General features: G+C 36.6%; 1 protein-coding gene across 2 annotated transcripts in view; it reads left to right on the forward strand.

Annotated features, from left to right (window-relative positions):
* The window catches only part of LOC142075712 (guanine nucleotide-binding protein G(q) subunit alpha), a 130,817-nt gene that overhangs the window by 80,501 nt on the left and 27,700 nt on the right, over nt 1-22,616 (forward strand). For both annotated transcript variants that reach the window (XM_075137496.1, XM_075137497.1), the window contains exons 3-5: nt 9,516-9,670; nt 20,364-20,492; nt 21,483-21,612. In XM_075137496.1, the coding sequence (XP_074993597.1) occupies nt 9,516-9,670; nt 20,364-20,492; nt 21,483-21,612 (414 nt within the window). The remainder of the gene's footprint in view (nt 1-9,515; nt 9,671-20,363; nt 20,493-21,482; nt 21,613-22,616) is intronic.

Consider the following 22,616-nt stretch of genomic DNA (forward strand, 5'->3'; position numbering starts at 1 on the left):
ATTTGTATAAAAATTGTTTATATGATTTCTGAATAGGAAAGATGTTGTGTTTTATTGGTTTGTCTTCCTCCTTCCTAATGATAGAAGTTGGCAGCATGTTTCAGGAGACTGGTATTTTCCTGAAGCCTTGAAAGAGGAGTCAGCAATGCCTTGCCGTCCTTCTTTAAATAAGCTCTTCTTGGCATCTGATTTGAGCCAGCAGAAATACAGTATATTTCTAGGAATTAGAAGATTGTACCGAATTTATAAAGAAGCTATCACTTTTTTAGGTCATACATGGCATAAAACTTTTTTTTTAATTCTCCCTCAAGGCATGTTTCAAATAGTTACTCATCACCGTGGTATAATATGTCTGTGGTTTCTCTAGAGAAAATGATGTTGGGTTGCTATCTTTAACATCTTGGGGCTAAATTCATTCTTATGTGACCCTGTTCTAAACAACAGCTGTTCATCTGAGATTGCATTTTGCCCCCTTACTTCAGTCCTGCCAATTCATTACTCTAGACATAAACGGATTAACGAAAGCACCCAAAAGAAGTAGGTGATAGGGTATCATGTAGCTTTGCATGCCTAGGGCAAGTCTGAAGCTTATTTTCAGTTTACTTCCAAGAAATGAGGTAATTGTTTAGAATGAGAATCTTTTTGGTTGGACAACACACAAATGCAGCCATTTAAGTTAGTTGCCATTTTTGCAGAGGAAAATTCCTGCTGGAATCATTCATTATTTTGAAAGGGACCCTCCCAGTCCTCTGATATTTCTAGAAATACCAGTTTGAAATAACTGTCTTTGCTGTTATGTGTTAGTCAGCAGAGGGCACTCTCCTCCTTTAAAAATAGAAGAAAGTATGACTTAAAAATACAGAGGTGAAATGCTTTTCTTCGCAGTGTGCTTTTTTAAACTTACGAATTATAATTGTGAAATTTGATACAATAGAATTCTGTACAGGATTATTTTTCATGTACTACTTCCTCTTCTGAATTGAAACGGAGATACGATGACATGATTCCCTTAAAAAGAACCTGCTGGTTTTTTCCCTGTGCCTGTCCTATGTTCACCATAGGTTCTCTAGATCGTAAATGCAGTGAAACTTCCACAGTTCCTTTGTGTAGGCAAGTGGATGGGGTGGCTGAATTTCTGAACTGCCTGAATCAACTGGCCGTAACCTCTACTCTGCGAAGAGATATACAGTCTTTTCAGTTCTAGCTATTTGAATCCATGAAGCCAAGCAAAGCTGTTATTCCTCTGATCCTTAAAAATGTCTGTAGTGCAAGACTCATTCGGGCTTAGTACAGGAGTGAGGCGCAGCAGGAGTTCTGTGCATCTCGCAGCAGGAGTTCTGTGCATCTGTACGCTTCTTAAGTGAGAATTCACATACTGAAACGTTGTCCTTTTATTTTTTTTTTAATGCACTTACTGTTGTATTGCAATGGTTGACTGAAGTAGTGGATTCTTGAGGGATTGTGAAGTACAGCCAGTTATTTTGCTTGAAAATGGAATGAAAATTTCAGCATGTCCATGTTTGCATAACGTTCTCTTCTATAAATTCAACTGTACCACTGTACAAAAATATTATTGCAGAAAAATCTGCCATTATTTGCAATACTGTTATTGAGCACCATTCTTCAAAAACAGGTGCTAGGGCATGAAGCCTGCCATAAAGCTCTTAAAGCCTGTGATGCATGTAAGGTACAAGAAGGACTAATTAAAAATTTCAGTGATTTTTTTTTTTTTTTCCCCCTAAGAGAAATTTCAGGCTGATAGCAGTTTCTGACTTGTAGTTCAGTTTAGTAACAGGACGACAGTAGCCTGTGGCAACATCAGACTTTTGGGGTGTTTATCCCCTCTACTCCATTCCCTAGGTGGTACCTGCTCTTCATAGGAGAGGGACATGCAAATAAATAAGCTAACAAAACAAAGAGAAGAGAAGGTCTGTGTCTTTAGCTGTAACATCCTTATGTATCCACAATTTGGAGTGGCTTCCCTGACCCTGCATGTTTATCATGAATCAGGCAATTGAAAAACATGCTGTTTTATCCTTCCATTTTCTATGGGGTCTTGAATTGTCCAGGAGAAGACGACAGGCCAGTCTTCTGATTTACAAGATTCTGGGATGCCCTGTGGGCATTTTTGCTCCATACAAAGGCTACAGAAGTGAGAAAGCAGCATTACTATTTTATGCCTTTTTGGTTGGTGAAGCTTTTCCTCAGATCTGGCTAATGTTTCATTCTGAAGACTGATGCTGCTTTACAGAAAAAAGATGACTGATTAAGTTCCTCCTATAACTGGAAAGATGAAATAGATATTTGGCATAAAGTGGCTTCTTTTCCCGAGTTTGCTATTGTTCCCATAGTTAACCACTGTGGTAATTCAGTAAAATCCTACTTTGAGTAAATTAATAAAACCCAGCTTAATTTAAATGTACAAAAATAGCTAAAAAAGGCAAGTGCTTTGTAGTAGCATAACGTCAGCTCATTGACGGAAAGGAAGTCTTGTGCAAATCCAAACCACCATTAATGTAGTGCTACAGTGCCAGAGAGCAGAGTCTTGAAAGTGTAACCTTTTTCTTAATAATAGTGCTGAATTACAAGAACTTCTTCAGCAGTTATGTTTCTCTCTTGAAGTAGATTGTGTAGGATTACGTATCTCCAAGTACCTTTGGGAATGCCATAATTTTCCTATTACTGCAAAAGTAAACCGAAGAAATACTTTTCCTTGAGTCTTAAATCCATTCCTTCCTCACCTTGGCAATATCAGGATGTGAAAGTCATGTGGCTTCATTCAGTATTCTCATGTGACCAGCGTAGTTTTTAAAAACACATGGCAATCTACGTTTTTCATTTATGGTGTGTTTAGGCGGAATGAACGTTGTATCTTCACCTTATCTGCTGGAAGATGTATAATTCTACTGTGTTTTGATTAAAGGGAGTGGTAAGAATATATAATTCTGCCTCAGAATTACCCTCTTTCCCATTCTGGAGACATATTGTTCTAAAACAATTCCCTTAAAATTAAATAGTACACTTAAATGGCACATTATAGCAAAATTAAAAACTTCCTTGGAGCAAAGAAGAACCAAAACTGAAAAACAAACAAAAGGAAAAAATAAATACTATTAGCAAGATAAAAGGCAGTGTCTTTGGTTCGATGGGGGAAGCTTTCTGGGTCTTGCAACAAAATAAATTTTTATTTTTCCTTCAAACCCTTTTAAGGACAATTTGTACATTAGGAAACAGGGCCTGAATTATTTGGCTATAGAAAGCTATGCTAAATCTGTGAAACCTGTTACTTGAAGGAAAATTTTCTTCAAATAATCACAGAGGCATTTCACTAAATTCGAAGTGATAGTTTAGACAAAGTGTATTTTTTTACTCAGGGATGTGTAAAGACGTGTGAGTGTGTGTTTGTGTATGAGCATCTGGGTAACGTGGTATGATACGCCATTTAACACTCCTGTGACTTGTGATGTAGACACATCAGGTTTTGTACTCTGTCAGTAACCTCGTTAGAAATATAGAAGAGTTGTTACCATTTGAAGGTAATAATTACTTTCTCCGACAGGACTGAATCTTAGTCTCAAATGTAATAATAATCTAGCGGTAATTGCTGTTAATTGAACACTAATATCATTACACTTTCACCATTGGAAATGGTTGACCTGTGTGTTGTGACAATTTTATTTAATGGCACTTAGTGAAGTGTTTTGAGATCTTTAGGTTAAAATACTATGTTATATAATACAAAAATCTAAAAGGCAATATTTGTTTTTTAGAGATACAAATTCGGGAAGATTTTTATCGTATTAAATGTGAAGTTACCAATTCTTTTACGAGAGTTTTCTTGTGGATTACTCTGCTTAGAATTACTATGAACAAAACTAGGATGAATGTCCAAAACTTAGCCTTCTTCGTAGAGGAAGAAATGGCAAAGACTTTAGCAGTTGAAGTTACCTAAGATCACTGCAAGACTGATTCATTTTACTTCATCTGCCTCTTTGTCCTTTTGGTAGAGAGTGAATGGCTTATGGATGCTTCATTTCTCTTCTTCTCTATGTTTTTCTATTTTCACCTTTGTTTCGAAAACCTGGTTTGTTCTGTAGAGACTGATTGCCAGAAGTGTTTGCTGAAGAAGTTGTTTTAGTTGATGGAAGTATTACAATCGGTATGGGGTTTTGAGAGGGAAGGGATGAATAGTAATAAAAGTGGTAATTTAGTCCATTACGTGGAATTAGATATTCTATCAAAGTAACAGTAATCTTAATATTTATACATTTATGTTACTTTTATTTGTTAGACAACAGCTTAACAGTGATAGCCAGGCAACCTAAAGTTTATATATGGAAAATAGGAAAGCTGAGCAGTAAGTAGAAAAATGATCACACCCTTTTGTTGCCCCATACTATGATAGGCCATAGCAGAATAAGTCTGTGTTAGCTTTGGGCTCTTTAGGTCTATTTACTTCTAAACAGTATCTACACTGTGCTGCTGTAATTGCACTATCCCATAGCTTTCTTTTCCCTAAATAGACAACGCATATATTCCATCTCATAGGAGGGCATCTTATGTTTCATGAAGGGAAACTGTATTTTTCTATACTTAATTTTCTAACTCAGCTAACTTTCTAGCAGTTATTCACACTGGGTGAATTAGTTATCAGAGAGGAAGATAACTTTTTACACTTCTGCCTGACATCAGAAAAATCTTATTTTATTGCTATCAGAACCTTTTGTTTATAAAAAGAGGATCGGAAACTTCAGGATAGAATAATAGGATAACTGTAACAAAGCACATTTATGAAGATCTGGGTTCTGTATTTAAATTGTACACCAAGCCTCCCCTGTCTTCTCCTTTGGCATGACTCACGTGTCTCTAACACTTGCAAAAGAATCTGCTAGGGTGACAAAAAGTTGTTTCATCGTGTTTCTTTTGTTGTGTTATTAAAACAGCTGTTTTTCAAGAGGGACTATAGTGATAGTATGACCTTTAAAATGTAAGTTTCAGAAGCCTTTTCTATTACCTATTTTTGATATAATCCTCGATAAAAGCTTGCTTGAATGTTCTGGTTGCAGCCCTGTAGTGGTGACTTAGTGTTTGTCTTCCATGTCCGGTGCAGCTTAAAAGTAAGTAAGACAGCAAGAAAATTCAGGGCTCTGATTGCAGTATACAAATAAAGTTCTTACTTATTCAGCTACTTCCTAAGCTTTCTTTGAGCCCCACTGAAAAAAACCCCAAAAAACAAATCCTCATATGTGTAGACATGTTATTGCAGTGTTTAGATACATTAAAATATTGCAACTAGCGTTTAATGATGCATTTTAAATGGATTAAACTTCCAACTTAAGTCACAAGATAACTTGTTTAAATCCTTACTATTTCATTGTACTGCCCATAAGCCATGGGTTAGGGTCCATTTTCCTAGGCTTTTTACAGGCAATGACCAGTAACAAAAAAAAATTTTCTTCATGCAAACTTGTTCTTTTAGATTCTGTTACCTGTCTATGGAATTATTTTTTCAAAGAGCTTATGCTGTTTTTTTCTTCCCAAAGATCAGAATGTGAAACAGGAAAGGGTGACAAGTTCTGATGTAGGTAGTTTGATACCCTATTAACCTTTGTCAGCAACTGAAGAATGATTAGCTTTGTACCAAGCCTTGTTTCAGCAATACGTAGCACACTTTATTAATTTAAATAAGTTCTTTGATATAGCACACCATGAAACCTTCTCCCCGTTTACCCTAGTCCATTCTCTGCTCTAAAGTTGCTCAAGGGAAGCAACATCCTCTTTACGGTTGTCTTACAAACTATTTTTTGTGGGCTGCTATGGAAAAACACTTTCCTAAAGTTCCTGCTTTCTGACATGTTAAGGAACACATCTCCCAACTGTCTAGTTTTCAAGACAGTGAAATAGACTAGTATTACTGTCCTTGAATGTTATACCTGCTTCAAATATCTGCAGGTTTGCAGGAGTCTCCAAAGCAGCATATTTTGCTATACAGCCCTATAAGGCAAAGTATTTGTATGAACAACACTCGTAGATTACAAGTCACCTGGGTCTGAATCTGTAAATGACTCGTGGTTGAGCTGGCATAAATAATCATTTCTGCTTTTAAGCTGCATTATCAAGAATTATACACACCACACACACCCCCCACAAAAGAGACAAATTCATGGTCATGATGATGTCTTTGTAATGACTTCCATTCAGCTCTGGGACTCCTTGGGTCTGATCACATGCCATTGCTCTCAATTTTGCAATCGATGTAAATTACTATCCAGACCTAACTAATATCACTGTGCTTGATCCTTTAGTTACTGACAGCCAAGCACGACAGCCACAGGCTTTTTCTGGTTGGTTTGGGAAATCCTTTTACAAAACAGAAGATGTTGCGTCCCATGTAAGAGAATTCTTTAAATGGGCACCTTAAAATCAGCTAGTCCACAGAGACCATTGATATGAAGCAACCTTGCCGGCTGCATCTCAAGCATATTGCTTTCTCCTGTGGATTTAAGATCCCAGAGGAATTTCTTTTGAAATAGACTGTGCTTTTCTGCCTGGTCTTCCTCATATAAATCATACTGGTAGGTTAGAGTGCGAATTTGGGAAAATTACAGAGACTATATCAAAAGAAATACAAAGCTATGAACCTTTTTCCATGCTTGCTACGTTGATTGTAGCCACTGTTGTAAGCCTCCAAATGGTTGATGCACGTACAGAGAGAATACGAGACCAGATCCACTGGCTGGCCCAATTAGTCCCTAAGAAGCATCGGAGCTTTCAAAAAATTATGACAATAATAAGTAGAAAACTGACATGATGAAGCCTAGAGATTAAGAAAATGTGTTTATTATTAATGGATTGTGGCCAAGGGAGTATTGTCAGAAAGACCTGCATAAAACTATAATGCTATTCAAGTTCAGAATTAGTTTTTAATACTGTCAATAGTTTTCTGAGGGGAAAGAAGAAGGAGAAATGATAGCTATTTTGGTATCTCCTCGGGCTCAGATTTCCTGGTTTTAGAATCCAGTACTATTCCCAGAAATTCCAGTGTTCTTATTCTGGGATCATTTTTTAAATACTTGTAGAAATAAGTGAAGAAGCTCTTAAATTTAGGAGAGATGTGATTGGCTAAAAAGAATTGAATGAGTGTTTATAAGATTTCTGGCAAATAATGTGGAAGTTGTTACAAGTATTCTTATATTCCCAGAAGGCCATGGGAAATTTTGACTGCTGATGTCAAAAGTGTATTGGACGGATAAGTCATCTACACCTTCTAGATATTGTTTGTGTAATACTACAGCTGAACTAGTAGTTACATCTTAATGACCAGTTTGTACTGGCTGAACATACAGAAGTGATAATAAAACAATGCAAGATCTTGGACAACTTTTTAGAAATAAGTCAGATAGATAGGTAACTGAATAAAGTAACTATCTTTTAAGATTTTTCTCTTCCACAAATGTAGAATACTTGAGCACCTGTTAGAGAATGTTTAGGGAACTGTTGGAGAAATACTTCAGTTATGACCGATTTCAGATGAAAGCTTTTGAATAGTCAGTTAGTCTTTTAGCTCTGTTAGCATTTTGATATCAGTTGGCCATAATTTCAGAGCTCAAGTACAAAAAAAAAAAAATCAATATCTGAATGTATTCTTTTATCAGTTTGTCACAAGCTGTGACAAATAGAGCATCGTTCTTTTGGAAGTACACAAGGGCAATAGAACACAGGACTGAGCTTGATAAGATAGAAGATAATTAAAAAAAAAATTACCCTGTTTCACAAGAATGTTGGCTTGTGTTTAGTAGAGTACCATTTCTTGTTATTTGCTGTGAGAAGGTAGGGACCGTTTGTGATTTGGGGATGCGTGGACATGATCTGGAAGAAAATACCCTTTGTTAGAACTTCGGAGATTTGGGTTCTGATAACAGAGAACGTATGTTCTCCTTATCTCTTATAAGACATGCATTTGACACATTGAACTTGGAGGGTTTTATTTCCTCTTGAGTAAACAATAGTTGCAGGTTTAATATTTTGTAAAGTAATGAGCAGTAGCATCTTTCTCCTGGAGTGTCTAAAAAGGGGGGTGGGGATTGTATGTGTGTAAACAGAGCATAAATTTATTAAAAAATAACAAGTACACTTATTTCAGTATACCTTCACCTAATTTAAAATGGAAAGAGGTTTGTGTCCTCACTTCAAATGCAGACTAGGTATGAGAGTTGAATCCCTCAGTTTTTTTGCTTGACCAAGTTTTCATCTGTTGTCTTCTGTGCGTGTGTATGTTTGCATATGTGTATATTTCTACACAGATACGTACATTCATGTATTTGTTGCTGAAATGAAATTTGTTACTGAAATGTTACAACTTCCAGGACAAATTAGAAATAGTTCTGCTGTATTTCTTTACTTAACTTTATTTAACTAAATTTTAAGTATTTAGGAGGGTGATAGATTTATTAGGGATTGTTTTCTATTAACAACTCCCAATTTTAGACATTACTTTTTAAGGATCTACATAATTTATAGTACAAATTGAACTAGAGACAACTTCTAATAATCTTGCTTTTCTTTTTTAGTAATAAGTTCTTTTTCATTTGTGGTAACATTAAGAACTTTTTTATCAATCTCTCTGAAAAGCAAATTTCATCTCTCCTTTCCATTCTCTCAGCTACCATCAGAGTCTAAATCTGTCAAGTTGGTTAACTAGTCATCATTTTAAAAGCGTGTTTTATATACTCTAACATTGTACCTGGAAAATTAAAAATGAAAGCTTTCTTTAAAATGAGCTTAATTAAATACAAATTTTAATGTGAATGCTTCCTCCATTTAATCTAAATAATACTGGATTGGAGTAAGCATAGTCTAAAATAAGGGCCCATATGTATGTTTATTAATTCACTTTCTGTCATAATATCATATTTAGCACTATTTGTCTTTGTTTGAACACACGGTATCATCAGTCATTCATAATTTACTCAGTACTCTTATTTATTCTCATCCATTCGGAGTTTACTTTAAGGTCTTCCCCAATAAATCAACATTACTGTTTTCTTCCTACACCATCACTAAGTTCATTCACATTAATACAGATTTTGGTAAAATATCCATCTTTGAATATTTTGGGAGTTTACTGTGTTTTCTATCTTAATGTTCAAATGTCCTGGGTTCAGTTGCTAATAAGTGGTTCAGCTGGTAGAATGGATAGTAGGTATTCTGTTCAACAGTGTCTTTTAGCATGAAAGGTAAACAATACGCTGATCCATGTTGAGATCTATATACTTTCCATAAAAAAGTAAAGTTTTTTTCTGTTCTGTCTCATTTCTGGAATTCCTTATAACAGTTGTCTCCTTTTTCCATCTTCACAATCTCCTTTGTGGTACTTGATTTTTCAAATTGCACGTACACGTTGGTGATATGGCCAATATGAAAAATTATTCCTGTTAATCGTGTTCACTGTATATGAGATATCTGCAAACATAGAAAATGAAGTAAATTTTACTGTTTTGTTTGTTTTGAATTAGGCTCATGCACAGTTAGTTCGCGAAGTCGATGTAGAGAAGGTGACAACTTTTGAGAACCCGTATGTAGATGCAATAAGAAGCTTATGGAATGACCCCGGAATTCAGGAGTGTTATGATAGACGACGGGAGTATCAATTATCGGATTCAACTAAATAGTAAGTACATGGTGGCTACAAACAACTATATATCATTTTCTGTTTCTAACAAAGTAATTTTTACTTTTTAGCTTCTTATACTGTCTGTGTACATGTTTGTATGCATATGCAGCACAAACATACCTGAATATATACTTACGAAATTGAATTCAGAGGATACTTCAAGGAGTGGAGTACATCTAGTTTAGGATTGTATCTGTGTTTGTTTCACAGAATGACAGTCTGTGATCATTTGAAGTCTTAAAGTAAGATTCTAACTAGGGATAGTTAATCACTGATCTTTTCGGGGTTTTTTTGTTATACCTGTTCAAGCCCTTACTCTCCTCTGACATACACTCAGAAATGCAAGCTGGACAAAAATACTTTCATGTAGTATGGCAGTAGTGAATACTGGGGATTGCAATCAAGGTAGACTTCCATACATTTCATAAAAATTATAATGCCCCAGAACTCCTATTTTCCCAGGTTTTCACCTTTTTCCTCACAGATTGCTTTTAAAGTCCTGCTGGTGAGGTAAATAGTACTAAGCAAGGGTTCTTGTGTTTTATTGAACTGCCTTTCTTTTATGGAAACAAAGCCTAAACTTTAAAGAACATGGCTGCCAGGAAAACAACAGGAAAAGCACTTTAAGTTAAACCCTGTTTATTATAGATCAACAATAATGAAGATGCATATGTGACTAAACTGTGACTGAAATCTTATGCCTTTAGTTTCTTGGGGAAGGAATCTGATAAAATAGTGCTGTGAAATTTAACATTGGAATCTTAGGGCTGCCTGAAGACTGACTCCATGAGATTTGGTTACTCTTGAGTACTGTAGCATATAGCTCAGATAAAATTTCTCGTCTGTTGTCAAAGAAATGGATGATGGTAAGGCATGATGACCTTTTGACATTGACCAACATTAAAAAATACAGCATAGTTAGTTACTAAAGCTGTGGCAAAAACCTCCGTGGTGTCCACGTGAATTTTTGTATTAGCTATGAAAATCATTCTGATGATATCATTCCAGTCTCCCTTTGTCAGGTGTGCATGAATGGAAACCTCTTATTGAGGAAGGCACAGGAGAACAAAAGGGCACCATGGTGCTCCCATTAAGCTCATTGGAACTGGGCTATAGACATGAGAGGTCTGGAATGACATTTATCTGCACAGTAGTCTGAGGATTCTTATCTAGCACAACACTTTATTTAGTCAAGACAAACTTCTTAGTATCTTGCTGGTACAGTTTAGGCAGCTCAAGAGTTACAGAGGCATGACGTAGGTCTCCTCAGATTTGCTCCAATGCTATCACCACACCATGTTCTTCTGCTATATTTGCCCCATGCATAGGGTTCCTGTTGTCCTATGCAGTTTGCTGTCCTGTGGAGCTGGTTACCTTCCCCACCTATCACTTTTATCATTTGTGTATGCATATTTTGGTGCAGAGTGGTGCAGAGCACAGTGGCATCTCGTATTGTCTGGATTCTCACTGACCCCAAAGATACCATACTGTGTTTTGATTTTTAGTGGTAAGAAAACAAATAGAATATTACATAAAGTGAAAAACTTTAGGGTGCATAAATGGTGAAAAGAACATTTCAGAGACAAATTGCTGACAATATACTTTCATATTGTTTCCATACTGAAATGAGCAGCAAGCATAAGTAGAAGGTGAAGCAGAGCTTGTCTTATACTTTGAATTTCTTGTATTTGTAGGTCCTAAAATTGTTTCCACAACAGATGTGATACTGTTTTTAAAGTTGAAATAAATGTCTGTATTTCGTGTGCTTGCCTTATAGGATAAAAATAGAATTACTTACTCTCCAAATAATCATCAGATCAGATTGTGCTGAATACCATAGTTTTGATCTAGTTCTAATGCAATTGTCACTATAGTGGATCTTTTGAGTAGTATTAAAAATAGTAGGGAATAATTCATTAAGTAGCTATAGAAGCAAATTGCTAGTACGTTGCCTTGAAAAAGGGAAATGTACTAGTTGATTGGATATTTTTCAAGCTCAACATGTTTAGCAATTTAACATGAGTTTTTTCAGATTTGGTGACTTTAACTATAACCTATTATAGTTCATACTATAGATTTCTGCAAAATCTGTTTTAAATTAGAATTGTGAATCACTGTATATGAGTCTTTAGAAGAGCCTCTCGTATATTTATGCTTGCAAGTAGAGTTTTTTCAGGTATGTAAGTCCAGTAAAAGCAATTAGCAGAAACCAAAGAAACACTGTTTCAAAAATGAAGTGTGTATCTTTAGCAATAAAACACTCAAGAGAACTTGCTAGCTTTAAATCCCTGTCACAAAGCAAGAAAACAAAATGCTCAGAATTTACTACTGGGATTCATAAGGCAGTAAGACAACTAAGCACCTAGTGCCCATTGACTTGGTGAGTCTTAGTAACTTCTTCTGACTTGGTGTATAAACCACAATGGTTTGTTGTCCACCAGATCTCTCATGAGCATATGTGTCAATATGTCTTGTAAGCATATGTGTCAATATTTTTAAGCATGTGTCAATATGTCACACATGCTCTTCACTTACTCCTTGCATGAGCCTCTCATCTTCTCAGGAAAGTTGAGTTGCATTTTTATAGTAGTAGTATTTTCCCTGTATTGCTTTTTTTCGCCCATCAGTGTTACTATACATTGTCTTCCTAAATCTCTTCCTCTGTATTTTCTGTTTCTTTTATTGTTTCTAAATTCTGTTTCTGGTTTCTAATATATCCTGTATGTTTCTTTACTTTCACTTTCTGTCATCTTTTGACCTGCTTTTTCATTGTTAGCTACACTTTTGATGTTTTTATACCCACTGCTAGTACTCTGGAAGTATATGTCAGATACGTGTTTACCAGAAAAGGTGAGGGTAGCGTCTAAGAAAGAAAACTTCCTGCATCGCGGGAGTTGATTTGAACCTCTTGGAGGCTCAGCAAATACATTCCATTCTCTTCCCTTGCCATTGGATGCTCCAAAGGTTGGGTGTTCATGTTGTTTTTAAAAGCAATTTCTAGACTTCTCTGTGGTAAAGTCAAGAGCACATCAGGTAAATAGGGATTATTCACTTCCCATATACATTACGGGGTGACTTAGCCGCTTACTTACCACTAAACCACTTCCGTTTAAGATACTGTGAGTGTAGTGTGAGACAGATGTAAACCAACACCACACTGTGGATTGCCTTAAGTAATAGCTGTGTGAGATGAGATCATTCAATATGTATTGTACCAGGATGTCAAGACCTTAACCTGAATGTAAACAGGTTACCAGTCAACAGTCTGGTTATATCATGGCTTTTCAAAGCCTAAAGAAAGGAGAGGCAACAGTCTTAACTATTGTCAGTAAGAGAGACAGTTGTCGTAAGTAACAATTCACATTTATGTGACAACTTGCAGAATTTGGGTTGCAACTAGAATTTGTGGAGATTCATCACCATTTTTCTCCAATATGACACTAAGGACTTTCCCTTCATGAAGAAAAAGTAGGAAGTGTTTAGAACTGGGAAGTGTCCCACAGCCTTGCTGAAAAACTTTGTCTTTCTCTGGTCCCATGAAATGGAAGCATTATGTCATTGTGTAACTCCAACCAAGGACTTTCTAGTTGCTACACAAGCACTGAGGATATCTGTTTAGTTTCCCTTCCATGGCTGTGTTTTTTAACACTTCAGATAATTAAATATAATTTTCCCTCAAGTTCTACCCCTGTGTTAGGTATGCCAGTGGGTATTTAATACCCTACTTTGTTATTATTTAATGCACTGCTTTATTGAACATACTGAACATGTTTTTAATATCTGTATAATTTTTAAGCCGCATTTCCTATTGAGAAAAGTTTGCACAAGCATTTTTTTATTTGATGACTTCTTTTTTTAACCTTTGCTAAGGTTGGCTTTTAGCCATGTAGGAAATTGAGGGAGACAGCTAGGTGGGATTTGGGTGGGAAAAAGAACACAGTGCTTCTTCCTACCTCACTGCAAAGATCTTAGGTTTACTGTGTTTGCTTTAGATTAAGATTAGATAGTTCTGGAAACTGGTAAACATGCCTCAACTTTTCACCAGTGGTGTAGAGGTTCAGAAATGCAAACCCCTACAGAAATTCTGAAAACGCGGCCAATACTTATTTACACTTAGCTTTGTTCACGGCTTGTGTTTGTACACTGAAAATTGATTCCATTTACTGTGCTGCTGCATGTTAGGAAAGAGGATACTTGTGTCAGTTATTCTGGCAGCTCTGTGAGGTAGAAAAAATCCTGCTACAGCAACTTTAACATTTTGCATATGTGGAGTTGAAAAGCAAGCAAGTTGTACGCGTTTTCAAAATGCAGAAAAAAGCTTTTCCCTTTCAAAGCTTGTTTTCCAGCACATGGTCAAAATTAGTGCTAGTTTGGGGTAGTGTCATCAGCCAGTTCAGAGTTTTGCAAAACAAACAAGCAAAAAAACTCCAACCCCCAAAACCCACACCAAACCCCACCAACAGTATGGCGGATAGCTCCACCCAATTCCAGAATAGCCAGGCTCCAAAGGACAGAGATACATCAAATCTTATTAAATAGTTTGCCTAATTAGCCTTAGTCACAGACTTTGGTTAGGGTTTTATTGCACTGCCACTGTCTGTGTATGAGAGAGAGCATTTTGTAGAGGGTCATACCTATAACCTGTGGAGGAAAATACTTTTTTTTTTTTGCATTAAACCTGAGAGCTTTAGGGTTGAAAAGATGTATATGTTTATGGTTACTATCATACTTGGAAAAAGTCAGCCATGCGGTATCTGTCTTACATGTGGTTGAACAGAGTAAAAGCATTTGCATGTGAAATGTTGCTGGTAAGCCTTGCTTTTATGGCTGTGGTAACACTGAAATCGCCCAACAAATGTTCTGTTGAACAACAAACTTTGTAGAGTTTCTTGGAGTTTGTCCCTTCCCTCTTCCCCTGTACTCTCATTCTCCCCGTATAGATGAAGAAAGTCATGTTGTCTGCTGGCTGGATGGTAACAAGTCATCTTTACTGGTTTTAGTCTGACCCTTTTATCAGTGCCAAAAATTACCTCTATCTCAACATGTTTGGTTTTGTTTTAGAGATTCCTCTTGGAGTGTTTCTGGTGTGGTGCCAGCAGATCCCTTCTCCTCAGCAGTGTGTTTCAGGGACACTCTGGTCCCCAGGGACTTCTCCTGTGCTCACAAGGTCTCGCAGGCAGACTCCTTCTAAGCACTAAGGTTTATTAGTGCGCTAGTGAATGCTAATTCAGCATCTTGCTGCATCAGTTTTGCCTGCTGAGTTCGGGAAGAGTTATTAGGCGGTATTGATGAATAAAGCAATCTCATATTTAACCTCAGAAAGGGAAATGAGTGTTATAGATGGATGAAGGCCGTAGCTTTTCTACCCATGTCTTAATGCCTTCTCCTGATTAATTAGGCTATACACTAAACTTAGTTTAAAGTTACAGAAATTAATCTTACGGAATTATTCCTGAGAAGACGCTACTTTATCACCCGATTACTTGCAACAAAAATCTGACCTCAAAGATGCTGGAAAATAATAGCTCATGGCTGGAAGAGGGTGTTTGTTTGAAGTGCCTGTCCCATGTTTCTTCACGTTGAAGGTGCTTCAAGACCTCATTCACTAAAAGTAAATTCAAATAAGTTTTGATGATCTGTCTTCATTAGGTGATGTAGCTCTGGGAAATGAATTAAGGCTGAATGTTGAGCTACCTGTTCATGGTGATGGGGGTTATATTTAACTTCTTGAAGAAGTTTATTGGTTAAAACAACTCTGGTCTGTTTATTGAGGTTAGGAGTCTCACTTATTTGCTTGATTTGTATATGGGACAGGCATGTAGGAAAGTGCAGAGCCAGTCAGTCCACTCCCATGATCCCGCTCCTGCTGATTATTTTGAAATGTGGACAAACAGTACCTTTGAAACGTGCTCACTTTCAAGGGTATCGGCAGCACCTCCACAGCCTGCCAGCGTCCCTGAAGCTGGCTGCAGGCTTGCACCTTGTCATAGGTGATGTAAAGGGCGTTAAAAATAAGTACTTCTCTCTCAGTGCTGACCGGGAAAGAAAAGGCTTCTTCCGCTGCTGGTCAGCGTGCAGATCACAAGCGTGCTGCGAGACGGTGGCAGTTTCTCCTGACGTCAAGGGAGGGCCGTTGCCAGCAGCTCATTACACACGCATCGCCTCGGTAATGCACCTTCTGCCTGTTGCTGTGGCAACCCCCTGGAAAATTACCTCAGCAGCCACTAAAATCCATTTTTACAGAACTAATTACAGGTATAATTAACTTTTTAAACTTGGTCTGTACTATAAATTTACTCAGATCTATGTGGTTTCGCTTTTTTTTTTTTTTAAAGTAATTTTATGCAATTTTCCCTCTTTTGTTCCTTTGTATAATGCCTAGTGAGTAGGTCCTGTTTGGGTGAGAGGCCATATAGCTACAGTGTGTCTCATCAAAGTAAGGCGTTCCTTAGCAGGTGGTAAAAATGAACTCAGAGTGCCATATAGTTGAGACCTAAATGGCTTGCACAGTTGCTGCGACCTGTACAACTGAATTCCCGGTGGTAACGCTGGTAGTTACCCACTTTTGGACTAGCCCTCAGAACAGCTGCCAGGGTATTTCCAATATCCATATCATTATTATGATTTTAAATTTTGAAGTTAATAAACTGAGGAAACATCTGGTTTAGGCAATTGTTGGCAACACTTTTTTTGTGGAAGTTCATGTTTATGACAAGTCTTGTGGTTTGTTTGCGAGAGTGCGTGTGTAGCCGTTTCTATTATACGCTGAAGAGTTAGTTGCATTGCAAAGGCTGATTGCAGTATTTGTATGTATGTTTTGAGTTAGGCACATATCCTACAGTACCTCGTGCGTATCTCTTACGTGCTTAAATCTTTTGTGCAGGATTTGTTTGCCCAGGTGAGCGATATATTTGTCAGTACTTTGTTTAGGGCTGCATTAGGTAAGTGCTTTAAAGCATGGTGAATTGGTTTTCAAATAAGCAGATATACAAAAAAGTCAATAAAAATCTTCATTTTCTTTCACTCCTCACCCATCTGAATTCAGAGACTTGAGACATTTCACATAGCCCTGGCTTCATAAGTCCTCTTCTGGTTGCAGATAAGCCAGTGGAGGAAGTAACTCCACCCTGCTTTCCTGCTGGAGCTTACGGACTTCAGGCTGTATCCATCAAATAAACTAGCTTAATTTGAACAGTTTCAATAGTGTTTCTTCACTATTCCAAATCATTTTGACAGAAATGTGTTATGAAGCCATTGCACAAGCAAAGGAGCTGGCAGCTGGGGATGGGCAGAGGTGCTGCTGGAGTGCTGCTAGGGGCTTGAGCCAGCACAGTTGAAGGTGGAAAAGAATTGGCATTAGCTAGCACGTTTTGATGTTTTTATTTAAAGTTGCTGCTTGCTAAATTAATTTAAAAATAAATAAACTGCTAGTTTAATAAGTTGTAGGATGCTTAAAGCCGTGTGCTGCTTAAAGCAGTGCTGCATTCCCCCGGTGATGAAAGAATTTCTTTAAACACCAGCTTTCGTGTGGGGAAAAAAAAGAAAGACCCTGATGTCAATCCCAATGACACGTTTTTATCCAAAGATAATAGATTTTTTTAATTAATTGTGTTACTTTGTTTTAGAGGTTACATGAATTTTAAAAGAGACTTAAGGAGTTTTTAGTGATTTTAGAGTACCTTGACAGGAACTTTGTGTCGCTGCTGCAGGCAAAGCTTTCAGTGTGATTTTCAGAAACATGTTTAATCCCCTTGAAGTTGATAGCGGACTGTGAAGTTACATATCCTCATGCAGTAACAGGAAGTGTAACTGATCTGCAGAACTGTTAAAGTCAGTAGCAGAAAATACCTACTCCTTGGATTCAGAGCAGCAATGCACAAACTTCATTAAAATCTGAATTCCAGCACAAGTAATTCTTCAGCAGAAATGTCTCTGTTAAAAAAAAAATCAAAATTTAAAAGAAAAAATTTTTTTTTCTACTTAAAAAGAATTTCATTGACTATTTGCTTTATGCTTACAGCATGAAAATAGCAATAATAAAAGATTTAAAAGTAAGGTTGTGAAACAAAGAACTGGGACATTTTCATTTAAATAAAAGGATGCAATGATATGTTTGTTTATTAATTTTTAAGTTAGAGGGAAAAGTGGTAGGGGCTAAATGTCATTATTCGAAAATAAAAAATGCAGGATGTATTCTAAATTGCTTTTGTTGGACTGTGGATGTGGTTATGATTTGTCAGTAGCACTAAGATTTTAAAAAATTTTGCTTGTGATTTGCTATGTGATTTTTTTTCTGTGAGATGCTCTTACTGGTTTTGACACTGCTTCCTTGATTCTGGATTTGAATGTATAATTTAGGACACTTCTTAGAGAGCCCAACATCCTTTGATCTGTTAATCTAGGGAAAGAAATAGGACTCCGTAAGGATGCATAAGGACTCTTCTGTGGACTGTATAGGCTCTGTAAGGTGCTACGGGTGAGCAAATGAATGAGAAGGTTGCTGTTTATTAATTGAATGAGCAGAATTTGAGCAGAACTGAATGAGAATGAGGAAAAGATAAGTATTTTTTAAGGATAAATCAATGCTTCTGGAACTTAATAACATCAGCTATTTGTCTTAGGACCAAAAAAATACTCATCTGCCCGTCTAATGATTTCAGTAACACAAATGAGATTTAAGTATTTAATAATATCCTTTGCATCATTGCCTTTCTAAAATCAACCAGATGTGCATTACAGCCTGTCTTAGTAACATGTCCACTGTGCTGATGGTGCAGCGGTGTGGTAACCAGGCTCACGCTGGAGACCACAGCTGAAGCTTGCCAAAGGAATGCAACAAGACGATTGTGTAAATGGGCCACCTACCAATTTATTCAGTTAAAATTTTCCTGCTTTCATGAATACCACTGTAGCATGTAATGACCCACAATGCTTCTTTGTACCCTTCCAAAATACAGTCACAAAATAAAACCAAAACCAATTTTTTGGGGGGTAGGGAGGGAAAAAGAAGCTAGTTCAAGGTCTCTGTCAGTTTCTTGTTGTGGTGTTTATGGATTTCATTCCCTTATACTTTTTTTTTTCCCCACCAACAAATTGATGATGTGCTTGTCCATTCTGCTTTTTGTGTAAAACACCTGAGGGCAGATGAACCAAAGGCTCAGACTCGCAAGATTTTTTCTTATTGTCAGAAACTAATCAGTGTTCTCAGAAAATATTTTCAGAATTATCTGAGGTATATGGTTCAATACATCTTTCTAACTATGTGTAACTTTCTCACATTCAATGTTTACTATTGAATTAATTTTTCATGAATAAAATCATAGTGAGGGATAATTGGTAGTGGTTTTGGCTCCCTCCCACACCTGAAAAATCAATTCTTTTTTATGTTTGCTGTAAGGTAGAAATCAAACTGCTTTGTTTCTGTCATTGTTCAGGATAACTTGCTCTCACTATTTCATTAAGGAATCATTCAGAGCATCTAGAAGTAGTCTAATTATTTCTTGTGTGGGTTTATTTAAAAAGAGCACCTTCACTAATAACTACAAGAAAAAGAACATATTCAGAGCTTAGTGATACTTCGTCATTATTCAATAAATTACAAGACCATTGCTCTCCTCCCCTAGAATGAATGAGGGCATCGTAGGTCATTCTTGTGCTGGGAAGTAACCAACTGCCCAAGAACTTCATTTCCTGCAGCAGTCTTTCTCCCAGACGTCTACCTTGGGGAGAGCCCAAGCTGCCTGGTGCACTGATTTCATGAGATGTCCAGCTCCTGGACCCAAACAGGCTATCACACACGCATTGGTACACTTCTTCTTTGAAGCATCTGTTTTATGAGAATTAATTAAAACCTCCAGTACAGTGGTGCTTTATGGTTGAAACCCACTATTATCAATAGCAGAAGAGTTTTGTTTTGTAGTTAATGAACCTTTACAAGCAATTTTATAGCAATTTTGGGTTATTTGCTAACCGACTGGGATGTATTTTGTGTACTGCAGGCTTATTAACTTAATCAGAAGTTTCAGTGTAAATACAGGACTTTCAGGTGCCAGAGATTCCACTAAGTAGTCAGTGCTGCCTTCTGATAACGAGATACGGAAAGTCTTTTAATTTGTCAGTGAGTGGGTTTTTCCTTTTTTTAAGTTTTTGTTTATTTAATCTCCAAAGAGTACCATTTACCTTCTTCTCATTTTATAACTGATAATGATCTATTCTGTAGCAGTTCATTGTTCCTTGAGAGATTCATGTTTGTCTATCCATGTATCTGTGTAGACACTGCAGAATGAATATCAAGAAAAATGTTACGTATTCAAATAAAACTGTGCAATTTTATATTTCTCACACATTTTATAATATTATTTGTCTCTAAATTGCCTAAAATTATGTAATTGAAAACTTTGAATCTTTGGTGAATTTACATGGGAAAGCCAAGCAAACTTGTATGAAAAAAAACAGAATAATTATGCTACCCTTCTGTAGAATTTCTTCGAAGCTGTGAAAGCATATAGGAAGGGAGGATGGAGCACATTTTTATACTTTGTCCCCTCTTTGATGTCGATAATGCTCTTTTTTCTATTGTACTTCTTCCTACCCCACAGCCCATTTCCATTCCCAAGTCTTCCTTTCTCTTTTCCTCAGTGGGATGATGGTGTCACTGTCTTGCATTCCTGTTGTTTCTCCCTGTGTATAGCTATCTTAATGACTTGGACCGCATAGCAGATTCCACCTATCTGCCAACTCAGCAAGATGTGCTCAGAGTTCGAGTCCCAACGACAGGGATCATTGAATATCCATTTGACTTACAAAGCGTCATTTTCAGGTAGAAAAAAGTTCTAACACCCATTTGCTTTGTTTCTTTTGTTTCCTTTTACATTAGTAATACCATGTATAGGATATTGGTTAAAAGTGCATAAAAAGCAATTACTCTATGTTTTTAAAATTTGAGCTTTGTCATTATATTTTCATGTAATTGTCCACATATAATAAGGAGCTAATGGTAAAGATGTCAAAAGGATGAAACACAATTAAGTTTGCCTTTTCTGAAGGTAGTTACTACTGATAGAAAACCTGCAATTCATCTTTTCAATAATATATATCAAAGTTTCATTATGAATAACAATCTGAAAATACAATAATGTGTCCTCGTAATTCATGTAAATTATGGAATACAAAGTTACCACTTGTGTAGTTGACTTTCAGAGAGAAATTACTCTCCTTTAGAGAGAAATCGCCCTACTTGAGTGCAAGTACAGTTGTTTTAAAAGTAACTATGCAATTGCAATTGCAAGTTAGACACCTGTGTTTAGTTACACTGAGACACGGGTTGAAGTGGGAATACACTACGAGCAAATTTGAGTTTTAATTTTGGCTATTAAAAATTTTAGTAAATACGTATTGTATTCTATTTGTCCTCTTAAAATGGGGCAGCTTTAACAAGTTGGGAATATGGACTCTGGTAATTTGGGGGGAAAAAGGCAGACCACCAAGTCTATTCTGTTCACATCTGTTTCTGCTGAATACAGAGGGCATACACTGCTGAATGATGGCTCGTGAGGACTTTGTATCTCAGAAATCTGACGGTTTTGAGACCCACAATAATTTAAATACAGAAAATACATCAGACTTAAAAGCAAATATGAGTAGCTGTCTACTTACAACAGATTCCATTAAATGTCAGTGGAAAAAATCATTAAGAAAAACAAACCAAACTGTGTTTTCAACTAAACTCTTGAATTTTGTCATTGTGTGTGTGCTTATGTGTTTATCTGTTGAGATATTCATAGAGTTGTTGTGGATGTTAATTTTGCAGAATGGTGGATGTAGGAGGTCAACGATCGGAAAGAAGAAAATGGATACATTGCTTTGAAAACGTCACATCTATCATGTTCCTAGTAGCTCTTAGTGAATATGATCAAGTGCTTGTGGAGTCAGACAATGAGGTAAGTAAGCATCAGCAAAAAACACCAGTTTTAAAGAAAAAATAACTTCACTTGTCCAGTCCCAGGTGTTTTCCAAATACATGTACCAGCAGTCATACACAACTGCACCCAATGGAATGAGAAGCACTATAGGGATCAAGAGGGGAGCAGGGCATCAATCTTCAAATATGGCAAAGCTGATCCACTCCATTGGGGATTCAAAGAAACCTATCTATTTTGTGTTGAAGGGGAATACATTTGCATGTAGAGAAATGTTCTTAGTGTAGCTGTTTGTGCAGTTAGTGTTATGTAGCAGAGCCACAAAAATAGGCAGTGGAAAGGAAGACAAATTTTATAGATTCTTTGCTAGAACAGACCCTAAAGTAATAAACTTCATTCCTTTCACTTAAAGCATAGGATGTATATTGTATTTTTATTTCAAAAAATAATAGAAGTAAGAAATTGGATGAGCTGAGGGGGCAAAGCACACTAGTATCCAGTATTCTGAATGCTGTTTTACAGAGTAGGGAGATTATTCAATGTTTAGATATTTTTTGTCTTTCCTGAGGACTATTTTAAGTTATTCATCAAGCTTTTGTGAGTTACTCACTGGCACTGTCCTATGCAAGTCTTTTAACACATATTTACAAAAGTTAGGTGAAAAAAAGAACACATTTGAATGTTCTTCATGGCTGCATTGTTGATTTCATTGTTTAAGAGGATAGTTGACATAACAAGGCAAAACAAGTGTCCCTGCACATTCATGTTTGTATGCTGAACTTTCTTCAGGATTCATTTGTTAATAAAGTCTCAGAGCTCTGAAAGCTTTTACATTTATAGTCTTTCCATAAAAGAAAAATATTGTTACATTAGTTATGTAATCAGCTGTATCATTCAAAGCTGTGAATTTACAAAAATGATGATGTAATCTGCGCCAACTTAATCTCTTGTAATTTTGGAAGCTAGATGTGTAGATAAAAAGAAAACTCAGTCAGACGTGGCTCATTTCAAGCCAAGCCAGAAAT

Source organism: Calonectris borealis, chromosome Z, assembly GCF_964195595.1.
Source record: "Calonectris borealis chromosome Z, bCalBor7.hap1.2, whole genome shotgun sequence".
Classification (NCBI taxonomy): Eukaryota; Metazoa; Chordata; class Aves; order Procellariiformes; family Procellariidae; genus Calonectris; species Calonectris borealis.